The sequence below is a fragment of the Manduca sexta genome, chromosome 27, assembly GCF_014839805.1.
Source record: "Manduca sexta isolate Smith_Timp_Sample1 chromosome 27, JHU_Msex_v1.0, whole genome shotgun sequence".
Classification (NCBI taxonomy): domain Eukaryota; kingdom Metazoa; phylum Arthropoda; class Insecta; order Lepidoptera; family Sphingidae; genus Manduca; species Manduca sexta.
The window spans coordinates 6,596,756-6,613,806 of record NC_051141.1 but is presented as its reverse complement, the minus strand read 5'-3'; the positions used below and the strand labels follow the sequence as shown (position 1 = coordinate 6,613,806).

The 17,051-nt window shown below is 33.2% G+C and overlaps 1 protein-coding gene across 1 annotated transcript; it reads right to left on the bottom strand.

The window, feature by feature from the left end:
* Positions 1-3,125: 3,125 nt before the first annotated feature.
* LOC115446095 (tryptophan 5-hydroxylase 1) lies at positions 3,126-15,116 on the bottom strand. The gene is made up of 10 exons (XM_030172657.2): positions 14,841-15,116; positions 14,571-14,724; positions 12,129-12,294; positions 10,099-10,149; positions 9,469-9,586; positions 8,105-8,268; positions 7,446-7,572; positions 6,666-6,898; positions 5,114-5,330; positions 3,126-3,362 (listed from the first exon to the last, which is right to left on the bottom strand). Exons 1-10 carry the CDS (start codon positions 15,114-15,116, stop codon positions 3,237-3,239), a joined length of 1,632 nt encoding a protein of 543 aa, XP_030028517.1. The 3' UTR covers positions 3,126-3,236.
* Between the last annotated feature and the right edge of the window lie 1,935 nt (positions 15,117-17,051).

The following is a 17,051-nucleotide window of genomic DNA, read 5'->3' as shown; positions in this document are numbered from 1 at the left end:
TTAGCGCGACTGCCGCTGGGCTTTCCCGCTGGAGGCAACGCGTCACGTTCGCTACTCTTGTCATTTGTTAATTGTGTTACAAAAACTAACGAAAACTTTATTAAGTACGTCCGGCCAAACCGCATTTGGTTTCACTCAGGCTACGTCCACATTAGGTGGCAGCGTTATCATCCCCGACGCGCTCTACTGACCTATTTTCTGTCATTTAGGTATACGTATAGAAGAAAAAAATTGCAAACAATTATTCTAAAACCTAAATTGTTTTTGTAATTGAATATTTTACTTGGTCTTAAAAATTTAATACTTATTATTTAAATAGTAAACAAAAAATAGTGTTTTACGTACCTTTGTTACTAAATTATAATTGATAATTCGCTATATTTATATTTAATAAAAATGATATCATCAGATATCTTCATGTATCTTGAGTCTAAAATAAAATACTTGACCCCTTTTTATTCGACACAATTTTACATCCCTCATGACAAAGAAAGATATCAAGACCCAATTTCGATAAAAAAATTGATTTAAGCGCTGTCTGGCTTAAACGGGCTAAAAGCGACAACAAAATCACGTGTGACATCGAAATTTTCAATGTTAAAATCTAAAATTACACGCCACTCTTGTCGGTCACTTGCCAACTTTTAAACGATTTTGACAGATACGCTTGTAGTTATAATTAAATTCAACAACCATTGCCAAGGACTCGGCACTTATTGTACCTGAGAATCAATTAATTTTTAACATTTATTCACAAAACCTGCAGTTGCCGCTCAGATGCCTGACGAAGTTTATGTAAAATTTCCATCTATCGTATTGGACATGTTCCAAAAATGTTGGTATATTTGTAACGACGACGCCGTCGAGAATTTTAGTTAGAATTATTACTAAAATTAAGAAATAATTTTCATTCCGCCGAGGACGGCAAAATGTTTCAGTCAGTAAGTGAACCGAAAGTTGTGGGATACGGTCTCAATTTTTGTTCCAGCTGTACACGATAGTTTACGCTGAAAACCAGGGACTTATTTTATTGCTCTTTGGTTTACATACGCTCCGTTGTTCGGCAGCGTGTTTTGGAACTAATCTGCACTCAGAATGAACACTGGATCGATCTACCGATGTTTTCATTTGTACAAATAATTATAGGAACAAACATGTTTAGTAGTTTGATAAAATTTTCAATTACTGTTAGACAGATACAAAGCGTTGCAATGCAAATTATTTACGAGTTTAAGACCAGCTTCTGTGCTATAACTAAATATAGTTTTGACCAACTGAACCATGTTTTCAGAATAATCTATATTTTGAAATGACATTAATAGAATACTAAAATAATTAAAGAATGGATTCGATTGAAGGTTAAGTTTGGGGTCCTCTATTGTAAACGGTCGTAAGTCTCATGTCTTACGACCGTTTACAATAGAGGACTCCAAACTTAACCTTCAATCGAATCCTAAGAATCAATCAATTAACATAATTCATTTCTGAATGAATGAATCCTCCTAGCCGAATTTGGGCCACGGCCGTCAATCTCAACGGAGATCAGCCAGGTACGCAGGAAATATTATAGTGCACAAGTGTGTGTGCAATACACAGATAAGTTAATGCAATGTGCGGAGCGAGGCGGCTAATCCGACATGACCGGAGAAAGATCAGGCGCAGGATCAAAGGCTTTACGTACTTTCCGAGGCACGGTGGTATCACACCGCCAACTTCCTGCCTCCGCGCTGCGACAGTTCATTGAAGATGGAAAAATTCAGTCACAATTATATTGGCTGACCCGGGATTCGAACCCAGGACCTCAGTCCGGTATTGTCCTCGTACCATATATAATTACAACTACGTCACAGAGGCAGTCATTCATTTGTAAGGATGAGACAAAAAAAATATTCTGATAGGTCCATTTCGAGATGGATTAAAAAAAATCGGGCTCGTTAATGGTAAACGATGGTAAATCAATATTAGTATGTATGACGGTGAAGTAAAAGGATTATTTTACTAATAAAGCCCAAATATGAATATTATAATCAATAGTATAGACTATAGATAGTAGATCTAAGCTGTTTATATATTTGTCTACACTACAGTCTGCATAAGGTAATAACACTGTCTCGCAGATAACCGATTTGAAATGACGGCTTCCTGCTGTATGTGAAATGGCGGGTGAAATTTCATGAATCTTTCTATTTCTTAATTCGTATTACGTTCTGAGGATAAATAACATTGATGGTTCTTTGGTAATTATTTGTTTTATGAGCAATGGAGATCTATTTCCGAGTTTGTCTTTTTCCAAAGGCTTTGATCACAGATTATCAGGTACTTATATTACGTTATATTACTTATATTATGTTTATCTGCTATTAGTAAAAAAAAAACATCAACTATCTTTAAAACCTATTTATCCATTGTCACGAAATCCTTTAAATCGAATGATTTTGTTGTAATATTCTCAAGTATAACTATTAAAATGGATATAACAATGAAACGAAATGTTTTTAGATCAAGTATTATTATGTGATTAGAAATTAACTCTTTTGATAGATCAAAAGAGTTGGGTCTTAGGTATTATAGCACCGAGATCTGATAGATAGATCACCGAGACAGCGTGCTATAAGAATAAGACACACTATAACAACATCCTTATCGATTCAATATGAAGAGCTGGCTAATTCAAACACCATCTTATTTATGAATAACAAACGTAACAGTGCCAAAATAATTTTCACAGCTGTTTTTAATTATGAATAAATCCTTTAGAACTTTTTTTGTAAACCATTTTCCAGTTTCGCTCAAAAATGAAACTTCATTAAAACTGGCATGCGTTTATGAATTATGAATGACAAGGAAAGTGTAGACAGTACATTGAACAAAGTGAAATATCTGGAATTCGCTAAATATTAAATTTTATTCAAGATACATAATTTACGATACTTCAAACAGTACACTAAACTAAATGTTGATAACACTTTTGTTTACATCAAAATATACACACAACAAATGTTGCGTAAACTTTATACATTCTAACAGTAAATGCATTTAGCAAACATACATTATATAAGTTGATAATACAATTCTTAATCATATTTTTATTTATGATAATAGTTATATAATATAATACTGGAATCTCTTAAACTACCGAATAATTTAGAACAAATGATTACATTAGACCAATATATTATGAGCCCATGATTCGAGTACTTAAAAAGACAGAACGAATGATTTAACACATGGTAATTTTAGTTGGTAGAATAGCTCTTAGGTGCTTCATTATCCGATCTAGATGGTTCAGGTCTGGGCGACGCCCCACGTTCCGAATTGGGTGTGCTACCGCCAGACGCGCTCTGCGGACTTCTCTCATGGACCTAAAATAATATAATGTCTGTTAGTGTTCCAAGCGCAAAAATAAACTATCTCCTTCCAATGAATGTTAATACCAGTTAAATTTAATTCTGGTGATGAGGTACTCAGAAACTTATTATACATGTTTAACATTCCTTAAATATTAAGTCAGCTTTTCGAAAGACAGGAAATTACTAAACGCAGTGTCATTGCATACTACTAAATTTAAATTTTATACAAAATCGCGAATTAATTACTTACGAATAATTTTGTATTTACTACCGATCAAACAATATTAATCAGTTAAAAACCTTTCCATAATTTCATTAAAGGAAGGAACATGTGTGAAATATAAAGTGGCTTTCAGGGCACGGGTTGAATATTTAATTGTTGGAAATTTGTTTACTATAAATGTTAATAATATATATTCAACGTAATTTAAAATTATAAATGACATACATTTGATTAAATCAAAAGCGTTATTAAATTGAATATTTGTGTCAGTATCCCCGATTGTGATAATATAAATACGTTATAAACCACAATAGCTTTGGTCTTAAAAACACTTGGCGCGCTGTGGTACCGAGTGGTACTTGTATTCTTGCGTAGAGGCTCACTGCTATTCATTTACTACAGAATAAATAGATCTGACAGAGTCTAATGATTTCATAATGTGTTTTTTACTCGGCATATTAATATTATATACTAGAAAAAAATTGTAAACGCGTTAAAGTCGAATTTATCCGTTACACTGAACCCGAGTTTCAGTACAAGGCGTGCTTGGCACTCACTGTTTGCTTTGATTTGCCCGCAATAATTTTAAATTCAGTACGTAACTGCACAGTTCTGCAAGTTAGCTTTCATTTTGTAATGGCTATGGTGTTCGTAGACGAAAACAAATTTGTGTTTAATACTCTGTGCCAATTTACAAAATATACAATGTTTAACATTGCTTTGATAATTTCGGCTGACCGGTAGCACTAATTATTCCAAACCTGTTATATTACTTTAGTTCTCTAAATACTTACTTATGGTGACAGAACAAACTTAACCAGTCAAACGACGTAATTTTATCGCAACTTTCAACACTATTTTATAAATATTTAGAGTTTCTATTTTCACACTCGAATGCCTAACAAATTAAATCGAAAGCACGTGTTGATACATATAGCGCTCTAATCGATGATTGTAGATACGTCACGGCGCGTTCGTTGGCCCAATTTTTTGAGAGCTTAAATTTGTTCGCATTATCCGCTTTAAACTACGCTATCTCACAATTTATGTTTTACATTTATAAATATGTTAAATAGAACGTTTGATCAAACGATCAAAGCTTTGCGGATTGTAATAATATAAACAGTGTACCTACATGTCATGACATGGTTATGTAAACACGACTGCCAACCTCACTAAGTAGGGAGGTGTTTTAAAAGCTTGTTTTTTGATAACATTGACGTAAACGATACGGCAAGTAATTCAGATTATGCAAAAAATATTTTATGTCAATATTCCAACTTCAAATAAAACCGTCACCACAGATATTTTGCCGTTATATATCTATAATGAAAACGTGAAAGCGGTGCCAATTCGTCACACACGGTTTAACTTTACATTTTAGTATTTTTCAGCTAAACGGCTGAGTGCAATGTTTCACTTTCAGTATTTTTCAATTTAAAAATACCTCACGTGTACATTTATAATACTTTCAGTTTATCCGAAAATTTAAGTGTGCTATTACATTTTTCATACGATATGAATTTCTTTTTACTCTCACCTGAAAACCAGTGTGCAGCATATTGGCAATCGTCTCAACATCAACAGTGGAATCTTGGGCCGAGATCTTCTTGAGGGCAGAGGAGACAATGCAGATGTCGCCCCTCAACTCTGACACTAAGGCGGTAATTTTCTGCGCGTTGCTAAGGACTTCAACACTCTGAGTGTAGGGGTTGTATCGGACTCCGAATGGCCGCTGAATGCTCTCCGCAAATGCCCTGGAAACAGATTGTGTAGTTATATTCTTGTTATTACTGCATGTTGCTGGTACTCAATGACTTTACTGGCGATAACCACTCATTTATGTCATTAAATTTTAAAAATGCTGTAATTAATATACGGTATTGAAATCAAATGTAATTATCTTCCATTATTACATCTATCATCGTATCCACTATTTATTTTATCTGTTCATGATGTTTACCGGGATATCAAAATATATATGGCCACAAAACTCATTAATTACAGTTGTAAATCAATGTACTTCTATATATTATTTAATAAGACAGAAATTTATAACACTTCGCAGTGCTCTTTATTTAATTGACGTCAAAACTATAATATTAGTTCTTGAATTGACCGAGTCGAAGTAAATGCAACAACTTGAAAATCAATTTCCTGAAAATACGCTTCGCAACAAATTTTAAACATGTTTAAAGTTATCAGCGCGATATATTGTTTGGTATATTCCTATGTTGTCTAATTGTAATTCTCTTTGGGTTCACAAGCTACTTAGGATTCAATATATCTAGTTGATACACATTTTATTTGCATTCAGTAGGTACGTTCAATTCCTGAATCCATTCGGACGGCCATTTTATTAAAATCTTCAACCTTTCTTCGGCGAACCCCAGCATATATTTGCGCTAGAAAGTCAATCCATTTTATCTCTGCTTCTAATGTATATAAATGACTTACGTCTACAATTTGTTTGCCAGCGTTAGAGTTGTATTAGCAATTAATATCAAAGTATATTATACAAATGATAAATAGTGGGCAATAATCTTATGAATTTGATTTATTACATTAACTAAGGTAAAGATAACGGTTATACTTTTTCGAAGCCATTATTTAGTGAATAGAATAGCGTAATATATCTACTAAGGTATTACAAACCTTTGGACGGGTAGTCGTCAGATAATTATAATAAATAAGGATATGTCTAGTAATAAAAGTTAATATTCGCGGTAGATATCCTTTTGTGACTGAAGTTAAACATTTCAATTTTAACGCTTTTGTATTTTTTTTTTAAGTAGAATAACCCAAAGCTTGTTAAAAGACTAACAATTCTTATTTCAGAAGCTATGCCATTTCTTTAACTACAATTCATTCTTCAATAAAGCGGCTTAAAATTAATAATGAATGTATAGGTAAATGTAACGTGAAATAATCAAAAATGCCAACCAGAAATTAGGCCTGTTCCATGTTCACAAAACCATTTCTGCTTGAGGTTTAATATCTATCCTTCAGGTATTTAAATCCAGCATTCGTGTAATATACTATTCAATTGACGTAAAAACTATGATGATAAAGTGTTATTTCTTGGCACGCACCTCATTTTCTCCTTGGCTTCTTCAAACGAGTCAGTGTAGTAATAAGCGTTCTGATAGGATGTGATTAGACATTTCTCATTGACCGTGACATCGGGATCGAAGCGCTTGATCTTCTCCGGAGTGGTAAGTGCATGCTGCAATTCAGCTATAGAAGACAGTAGACCAGCTCCGTATACCCTGAATGACCCATCAGGTTGGCGGCACAGGCCAAACTCTACCGTAAAGAAATATAGCTGAAATAAAAGATGCAGGAATACATTAGGTTATGATGTATTTACACTAACATTTAAATGATGTCCTAAGAGTGTAATAAGAATTTGATCAAACGTAACGAATTGATGTAATATACTTACGTATTCTGATAGCACAGTTAATGATTATACAGTGAAATTTATTATTGGAGCACACAATGCGCCAATTTAGGAGGGAGGAAATATTTCCTCTATTCATCATGTATTGTGCTCTACAGAGATTGCTAACTTTGTTTATAGACGGTGAGGTCTATGCAATCAGGATCTACATGCCTACATATATGTATACTTACAGTAAGTTCAGTAGGTGAGATTGAATACACGTATAGTGTGCATCCCACGCGTGTCGTGTAAATTAGTATCAAACTCCGTCAACTGAGGGAAACAATTACTGTTCTAGCATAAGAGGCTTCACTTTGTAGTTGCAAGTTTATACTGTGTTTAGAACAGTGTCTAACTTTGATAATCTGTTCCTTCGAACATGAATACACCTTCGAGAACAATCTTTGGAAACACTTGGATTACGTACCGTAGCTAATTTATCGATGTCTTCGTCTGAAGCCCCCAACGATGCCAAGCCAAGTTCTTGAGAGAACTGCGCAAAACTTGCATTGGCAAGTAGGGGCATATGTCCAAGAAGTTCGTGGCAGCAATCCCTGCATTTAATAGTGGTTTCATTGACAAATATATGTAACATTTTAAATAAATTAAGGGTTTTAATTCTGCGTAATTTAGAAGGTTTATCTGTTTTTCTAAATCGATTTAGCTACCGGGCCGTGCCTTTGTAAGTTAATACGATACGAAACCTGTCTTCTGATAGAAGAAGAGACTGAAGTTGTAACCTATAATTATGCTTGTTATTCCAAATTTGATGAAACTGTCGGCCAAATGTCATCCAGATCTATACTACGTTATTTTTTATTTATTTGATCTACATTATTGAATACAAACAACATAATATGCCTTAAGTACTATTAAAAAACAATGGTTGCACTTTGTTTGGTACCTTTAATATGTAGGCACAGCATTATTAATAGGTAGTAAGTTAAAATATAGTAAATACTAGGTTCTACCTTTAGATACTTCTAACAAACATCTTCACAAACTTTTACATTATTATAAAACAGTTATAAATAAAACAAACAAAACAAAGGGCCCGGATATATACAATTAAAACTTTGTACTTACGGTTCAGGAGTGTAGAAGGGATTGAATGGATGCCGTATGTATTGGGTGCAATGAAACACTCTGAAGGCGAGGCCCGACAAAAAGTCCCTCGGTGACAGATAGCCAGCGACAGGTCTCAGTTGGAATCCTGTCTTACGCTTCAAGAAAACACTGACATCTTCCAGCTGTAAATTATCTTAATTCCATAAGTTGTCTGACCATTTTTTGCAACTGTTGGCAGAACGCCAAGAGGCTCGGCCGTATGATCGTAAAACTCGTATAAATTTCAATGGTTATGTTAAATATGACCGCCATAAATTGCAACGTTTTGCGAGACGTTTGAAATCCTTAATAGATGATTATATATTTTTTAAAAATAGGGATTGTCCGTAATCATACTTATTATTATTCGTATTCGATTCGTATTTAGCGCAGTATATTTCGTTAGCATAGCTATCTGCATTTTAGGTATACACATTTTAACCTGTTATATATTATCTTCTATCATACTATTAAGATATGCACGTTTTAGAGGTTTGAATTTTTTATTGCTTTGAATGACGGGGCGAGTTTGCCATTTGAATGATAGTAACCGATATGATCGCCCATAAACAGTAGAAACATCATCTGACACCTCGAATTACAAAGTATTGTTTGGTATTCTACTGCGGTTGCCATCCTGAGACGGGTGATGTTATGTCTTATTATGTCCAGTAGTTACACTAGCTACAATTTCCTTTAAACCGGAACACAACAGTAATTACACACTGCTGCTTGGCGACAGATATAGACATTGCGGTGGTACCTCCGCAGGCCTATCACCAGTTAATACCCTTTACTTTATCTATTCATATTTAAGTATTTTTTAGGCAATCATTTGAAAATAAAATAAATAGATATATACAAGTCAATTGAACACAGGTGGACTTAATGCCGTAGGCATTCCAGTCAACCTAAGGGTGGTGCATAGATACACAAGACAGGTGCATAAATGATAACTATCGCGGTTTTAAGTAATCATGCTCTGTTTTAAAAGAGAACTTATGCAGAGGTTGAAATAAATCAGATATTATTTTCATCAGGCATGAGTTCGTCGATACGAATAACATAAACAGAATTGTCTGTAAAGATAACAGTTTGTAAACTCCGTTATAAAATTTTCTACAGGTTGTTTGAGAACAGATTTTTCCATCGTTACATAAAGTTATTAAAAAAAAAATACCGCTTGATACATAAAACTGCTTACCTATTATAATCAGAGTATTATTATAACTTTTATCTGGTCGAAAAGTCATTAGAGTAAATTAGTAGGTATAGATTATCTACAATTAAGTTTACTAGTCTACGTAAAATTAGAGAGGATAATCAAACAATTACATTATTACCTGAGGTAGGTTGTCTTCCCTATAGCCGCAGTATTTTACAAGCTGGGGCCAGTTTTCTAAGTATTCGGGGCAAGCATGCTTCTGGTATAACACGTGGAGTTCGTGGAACACGACTCCCCTGTAGGTCAAATATTATGCGGAACTTTTAAGTCATTAAATTGATATAATCGCCATCGGATCGATATCAAATGATTGATGAAGGAAGCAACAAATGATATTAATAAACAACGTTAATCAGTAATTAATAAGGTTGTCAGTCCTGTGTTTTGAATTAGAGAAGTGATTAAACAGTGGTTAGTTAAACACTAATTAATATCATTTATTTGGAAGGTAAGGCTCTGAAAACATATAGATATTTTATTCAATAACATAATTGGCAAAAATTTCCCTGTGTTGAAAAATATGTTACTATGACATTTTTTGAAATAAAATATGACTAAAAATAGACTTATTCAAAAATCCGCATAATTGTCGCTGATTGAGTAACGTTCAGTGCGCTCGTTCGCAAAAGCAATATTTTCAGGGGAAATAGACTTTTATAAAGATTTCGCTGATGCCCACTCGTTTTATTTCGCATAACCTGCTTTTATGTTCAATCGAAATGTATTTCTAAAACAACTCAAAACTTACCATGTTTTAATCTCAGATTCCGTGTATTGGACTTTAGGTATTGGCTGGCCACTAAAACAATACAGTCAAATTTAAATCTTATGATTACCAAATAGGTATTAAAACTAGGCAACTATTTAAAATGCGACAAAGTGATCTTAAAAAATTGCATATTAACAGTGCCTAAAATTTCGAAATTCCGCAATATAATTTCCGAACATATAACAATGCAAAGAACATTAGATTTCATATTCTTCTCTTTAACTTTTTCTGTCAAAACGTACAAGTAGTTTACCTTGGGTGTGATATTCATCGGTCGTGATCTTCCATAATTATGAAAGAACAATGCGGATTGTACAGAAAACTAAGCTTGGTTTAATTGCACAGCTGAGATATTTTTTCATACTTTTGTGTAGACCGCAAACTATATAAAACAAGCTATATGCTATGTATTTTTTATTCTATACTAACCAAGAGTAGTTGTAGAGCTGCAACGCATTATGGGTTATCTTTGGGTCTCAAAGGAAAATAATATGAATTATAAACGAAAGAGGTCTGGGTGGGCCTCTGGAAATCTTAGTCACCAAACATAATGTAAAATGAAGCAAAACAACGTATAAGGATATTGTAATAATTCAGTTTTCTTTAATGGTGTATTTTAATATTTCCATGTGCTTTAATATATACGCCACTTTTAATTTGTAAGAAAAATCCTTCGAGGAATTTTATTGCATAATAATATATTTTCTTTTATAGTCGTAATACTAGTGTAGTGTAAGATATAAAAAAAAAACTTTGTAGTGTGTTTACTAAGTACATAAGCTATATAATATATAGTATTAAGTTAGTATAAGGATAGCAGTCCAATAAAGAACCTGAAACAATCGACACGTCTCAACATAATATATATCCATCCTTCCATTACATGGCTACCCTGCCAGTCGCGTGACGTGCAGTGAAATTAAATTAAATATTAAAACTATACTTTAATGAAGATGGAAGAAGGTAAAAAATAACAATAAGATAAAGAAGATAATGAACACTAAAAATAGACATCATCAAGAAATAAATATAAATTAAATGAAGATTGAAATATGAAACTATTCAAGGAAGAAAATACATAGGAAGAACGAAAAATGAAGATTTAAGATGAAAAAAAAATAATATGGAAGACATATAGAAAAAATACATGTAAGAAGAAATATCACTACCAAGTATATATGAAATAAAATAAAATTAAGAAGAAGAAAATAAATCAAGATGTTCGAGCAGTGTCCAGGGTAATCCCGGCCCAAGGAGTTAAGGGTATACGACGAATTATCTAGCAAGATATAAAAAACTTCAAAGTCCAATAATTTATTAAAAATTCATTGATATTGAAGCCTTCAATTAGCTTATAAAGCTTGCACCAAAAAGGGGTCATTATTTAAGGGTGGGTACCAAAGTAAACTCGTGTAAATACCTTTTGTAAATGCAAAGTCAGAGAACCTTTTTTAAGAAGCATTATTAATTACATTTTAATTTAATACAAAAATGTTTTGCTTGTTAATGACGAAGGTCTTCGCTCTGGAATCCTGATACTAACTTAATTTTTTATTTAAATATCCTTTTCATATTTGGCTTTGTTTTTGACCGACCTACACATTGTTAAATATATAAACTGTGACTGTCACTGTCCGAAGATTTCATAAATGTAATAATCGTATTAAGTAATTACTTGTACAATAATAGTGATTAACGAAAGTATTCGTGTTTTACTATTCCTACTTGTCTTCGCTCTATTCTGAATAAGAAAATTAATACTATGTTAATTAAATTAATTCATCTAAAACACTAAATAGTCAAACACAAAAAATGTTTGTTGTGGGCCGATTTTTAATCGTCAGATAAAAATTTAAATTTATGTTCAATTTTAGTGTAACCTGGTTAAATATTTGCTATAAAATTTTATTTACGACTGCTCCTTTTTTTAAAACGTTTATTTTTTATTTACTTAAAAATTTATCTGATGATTGAAAAATCAACCGTGAAACAAACTAGTAAAAACTCACTATTTGTAGTTGTTGGCGATAACGGCAAATTGCTCTCGTCGTTTGCGATAAATCGGATCTTTGAAGCCAGGATGATCGGCGTCCAGTTCCGATCCGTACATCAAAACGTTTTGAGCACGGTCCAAGTCCGATATCTTACGAGGGAACCACGGCATCTCGCCGAAGTCTACGGAAATAAAATTGAATTCGGAAATAGAAAATATGTTTGCTATATGCTGTATGAATTTGAGACGGATATTCCTTTGTCCGTTGTTAATGAGATGTGAGTTGAGTTGTAATATGCGATCCTTACTGTTAGTTCTTCAATTGTAATGCGTCTTTGAATCTTATGATATCTTAATTAAATAACCGTTGTTAAGTTGTTTATCGTAGACTTCGGAATTAAGTGTAAACACTTCGGTTCACTTTGTTATAATAACAATAACATGTAATATTTTTTCCTATGAAAGTAGATGGTTGTATGGGAACCACTCTCTATAACCAAACGTAAAACCAATAGTAAAACATTTACAATATGCAAGTAGAAGTTTACGATGCGAAAACCGATATTTGTATTTTTCTGGATAAGTTGTAAACTAAAATTATGATTGTTGAACTTGATTAATCTGTCGGCCAAGTTACATACATCTAAAGCCATACAAAGTTATGCCTTTACTTCTAACAAACATCTTCACAAACTTTTACATTATTATGATAAAACGGTTATACAGAAAAAGCGAATAAAGGAAGAGAGAGACAGATATACAGGGTGTAAGGGAAATGTTCTCCATAACAAAACGGTATTGTAGTAGAATCTTTAAGTGAACGACAAACAATATTCTTGCGCGAAGTCAAGCGATTACACTTATGATATTAGTATTTTCATAGTTCATGAAATTCATATAGGAATTTCTGAAGCCTGAGTCGTAGATCGAGTCCAACCTGTGAGCATGAAGTCTGCAAAGTCTTCAGTCGTCGAAAAGTCGAAAGAAAATCATAATGTAAAAAAACCGCGTTAGAAACCGAAAATTAGTTTTATTTCGATGTATTAATACAATTTTAGTTATTACTTTATCAGTACTTTTTGGAATGCACTAATGGTTATTAAAGAATAATCATAAAGATCTTTATGAGATCTGAATCTGTTATATAAAAGTTAATGCTTCTCTAAAAAATGTTTAATTAACTAATGAGCACTCCATCCAAATCGGAACGTTAGTTTTTTGTGAAAACCGCATCCTTAAAAATGTTTATATAGTAAATAATATATTTTTTGAAGTCGGTTAAAAAGTTTGTAGTCCAAATTTTTTTTATAGGAAGTTAATGAAAGGAAACATCGCCAGATGTGTATTACTTAGGAGCTCTAACATTCTGTTTAATCCCCTTCGTCACTGGAAGTCACTACTTTCAGTGGAGAAATAGTGTCCGTATATTTTTTTCCTAAATTTTCTATAATTTCCTATGATTTATAATTAACTATGCCTCATGAGATGCTTGTATTGTGCTCTCCACTGAGAGCACTGATTAAAGTAAATGGGTCGTAAAAATTAATTGGTCCTTAATAGACTTTAAAATACATTAATATCATAGCGCGTTGCTTCGACGCTAATTAATTAAAACACGCTACACCAAAGCAACTATATCAAATGCAATTGCGTGGAAAAATATTATCAATACGTAATTCTCTTCAGCTAGAATAAGGAAATTTCACTAAAACATTTTAAATGAAATGCCTACAAATCTTTGCATACCGATAAAGTTTTCTTATTACTTGTGTCAATAAAATACAAAGTAAGCGACGATTTCACTTCAGAAGTTTAAAAGTAAAAGAAAGAATTAATAATTCTTTTATAAAAGTGAAGAAGTTACATTTCGGTAAAAATTATATATGATTTTGTCGGGACCAACGTAATTTTTAATTGCTCTACGCAGAACTTTCCTTCCTTTTAAAAGTTATTTTATTGTTGAGACTTGTGTAAGCAAGTAATGATTTTAATTTCTTGCTATTGCAAGTTTATTGATTTTTCAGTTATCTCTCATGTAACTGGTAATTGACGTTATAACCAACTATTAGGTCCTTACGGTGTTTTTATACTGTTTTACGTCTAATCACAATCCATAACACATATTTTGAGTATCCAGTTAGTAGCTGTGTACATGATAGAATGCGCCAAAGCATGACGGACTTCATTTCCATAGAGCTTTCTCTAAGGACAACAGTTATTATTTGTTGTTAGCCCGGTCTGAATATTTTTTACTTATGAAATGATAGTAGATATTACATATTTAGAAGTATATATTATTAACAGTAATGTTCTAAGCAATTCTTTTAACACATAATATATTTTGGCCCATTAAAGTAATTTTGTCTTTCTTCGATAAATGGAAGCAGTCGGTTCTTAAAGCAATTAGTTTTAACTGACTTTTCTTTTCAATATGGCATGCAAAGTATAGTTTACGTACCGAAACTAGCAGCAGCCGAAAGTGGTGTTGGAGGTGGAAACTCGTCTTGCACCTGCGGCGGGACCACTTCAAAATCCTGGACTTCGCGCTTGAGCATTCTCTTCAGTTGTTCCATTCGTTGGGGGTCACATTCGACGTCCACGAGGATGTCGGACTGGTCAAATTATGGAATATTTTAAAATGACTAAAGGTAACCACTGTCAGGACATAATATTGACTTAAAAATTTAATATTATGTAAAAAAATAAAGTCATCTAACTTCGAACTTACAGAAGCTACTTCAGTCATAGATTTCCGCGATTCAATATGCAGAACATTGATACCCAAATCTTGGAATACAGTGAGAGCCCGAACTAATCCACCAACTTGGTTCTTCAATGTAAATACCATTGAAATCCTCTCGCTCTCAACATGAGTTTGAGCCTGTTGGCGCGCTGCGGCCAACTCCCCAAGTTTGGGATGATGGGGCGAATCATTCTTTACTTGCCAATCGGATCCATTTCGATATAACCAAAGTCCGAGAAGACCTTTACCGGAACCACTCATTGTGTCTGAAAAGTTGAAGACTGAATTCAATCTTAAAAATTGTGGTTTTCGAGGAACCAAATGTATGAAACGGCTTATGTGATTGATTGACTGATTTCGGGAAGATGGGATGATATTCCAAGATGCGTTAGTGCAGCCAAGAACACACTGCGCCCTTATCCAGCCGCCGTTCGCTTTATAAAGAGAAGAGGGGCGGGCGAATGCCGGAGGGTGGGTATATTTGATTGGCTGAATCAAGTGTTCACAGTAACTTGGGAACGTTCACTTTTCACACCGTTAGGACGCATTTTCACTTTTATTTTCTTTATATTATTTTATGCTTTTGTTATTTTCTAATAACGTAAAGATGGTATACATGTCTTTTTGTCATCATTATAGAGTAGAACTTATTGTCATAACTAGTAACATCAAGAAAATACAAACGTGATATTTTTGCATAACATTAAATTATGTTTCATTTTTATATAAGTTTAAGATTATTAAAAATGTTGAAGTAAAACAATTTTACGAATATCATCGCGGTTTTTTATATTTTAATTGTTTTTCCGACGTTTCGAAGACTTTGCAGCCTTCATGTTCACGAGTGAGAGGTCGTCGGAAAAGTCAAAGTTACAATATCGACCTACACTTTACAATTGTACAAAATTTTGTATCGTTTATATTTATAGTCTGATCTACGCAGAATGCGCTCACAATGACTTGAAGTCTGGTAGCCGGTCTTTCAGATTCAAATTTAAGTAAATGACCGAAACTTCTGGAGAACATTAATTTAAAAAACCCGCGATAAAATCAGAAAAATAGTTTAATGTCTATTGTCTAACATTGGCGTAAACATAAGATATCATTAGTTAAAATTGATCAAACAATAATAGGTATGTGTGTGTATTCTTTTGGTAAATTTACTACAATTGACTAGGTGGTTAGTTACCTAAATACCACCCTTATAAATTTTTGTTGCCAAGCGACATTATGAAAACCTAGCAATGCTACTCTTAACAAGCACTGTCGTGTTTCGCTTAAAATACCTTATAATGAGGGTAATAAGTGAGCTTTAAAAGATGTAAAGTCTCATAACAGGGTGACCAGTATAATAAAGTGCTCCATGTTAGAAATGTTTATGGGATATCGTAAACCTTACCACAATCGTCCTGAATTTTCCATAGTTTTTAAATATGCTTTTAGTATTATCCTAGGTAAATAAGCTTTTACTAAAACGTAGTTTGTTATAGAGTACCAAAAAGGAATCGGGCAATCTAATACCTAAAAAAACATTAACAAACGCTTTCAAGCGATAAGACCGCCTATTGTGCATCATACTTTTGTTTTAATAGTAATATTTATTTTGTGGCCTTTTATATTTGTTTTTCGTGTGTATTCAATAGAGTTTTTTATTGTATTGTATTATAACAATGCACTAAAGTATTTCTTAAAACACAAGTCGGTGTAAACGCTCAAATCAAATCTGCGCACATTGGTCACTCACACAGCGATTTCTGCTAGAGTGAGTCGGGAGGTAGGTCCTTCGACCACTGTAACAGTGTTAAACGATTCACTCGCTGTATTTATTACCATTGTTTAGTGAAAAGAGCATCCCCTATCATTCATTATCTAGAGTCTGGCATTTATTTACGCGCTGGTATAACCTTTTAGAAAATCGAGAGATGTTGCGTAGTTCAAGATAATTGTTTGAAACTAAGCTGAGTATAAAGAATTTCTGCTGTTACACTGTTTCTTTTTTGCTCTAGCGAATATTATGTGACCGTTGTATTATTGAAATTTGTGTGAGTAAAGATCAAAATAAATACTGATAAGTAATATATAACGCAGTATCAACTAAAATGCCAACAACGAAAATGTATGGGTTCTATTCTCGTCCCACAATTAACGCCTGGTAGCATACTTGATGAGAGTGACAGAACTTCATCATCATCATCA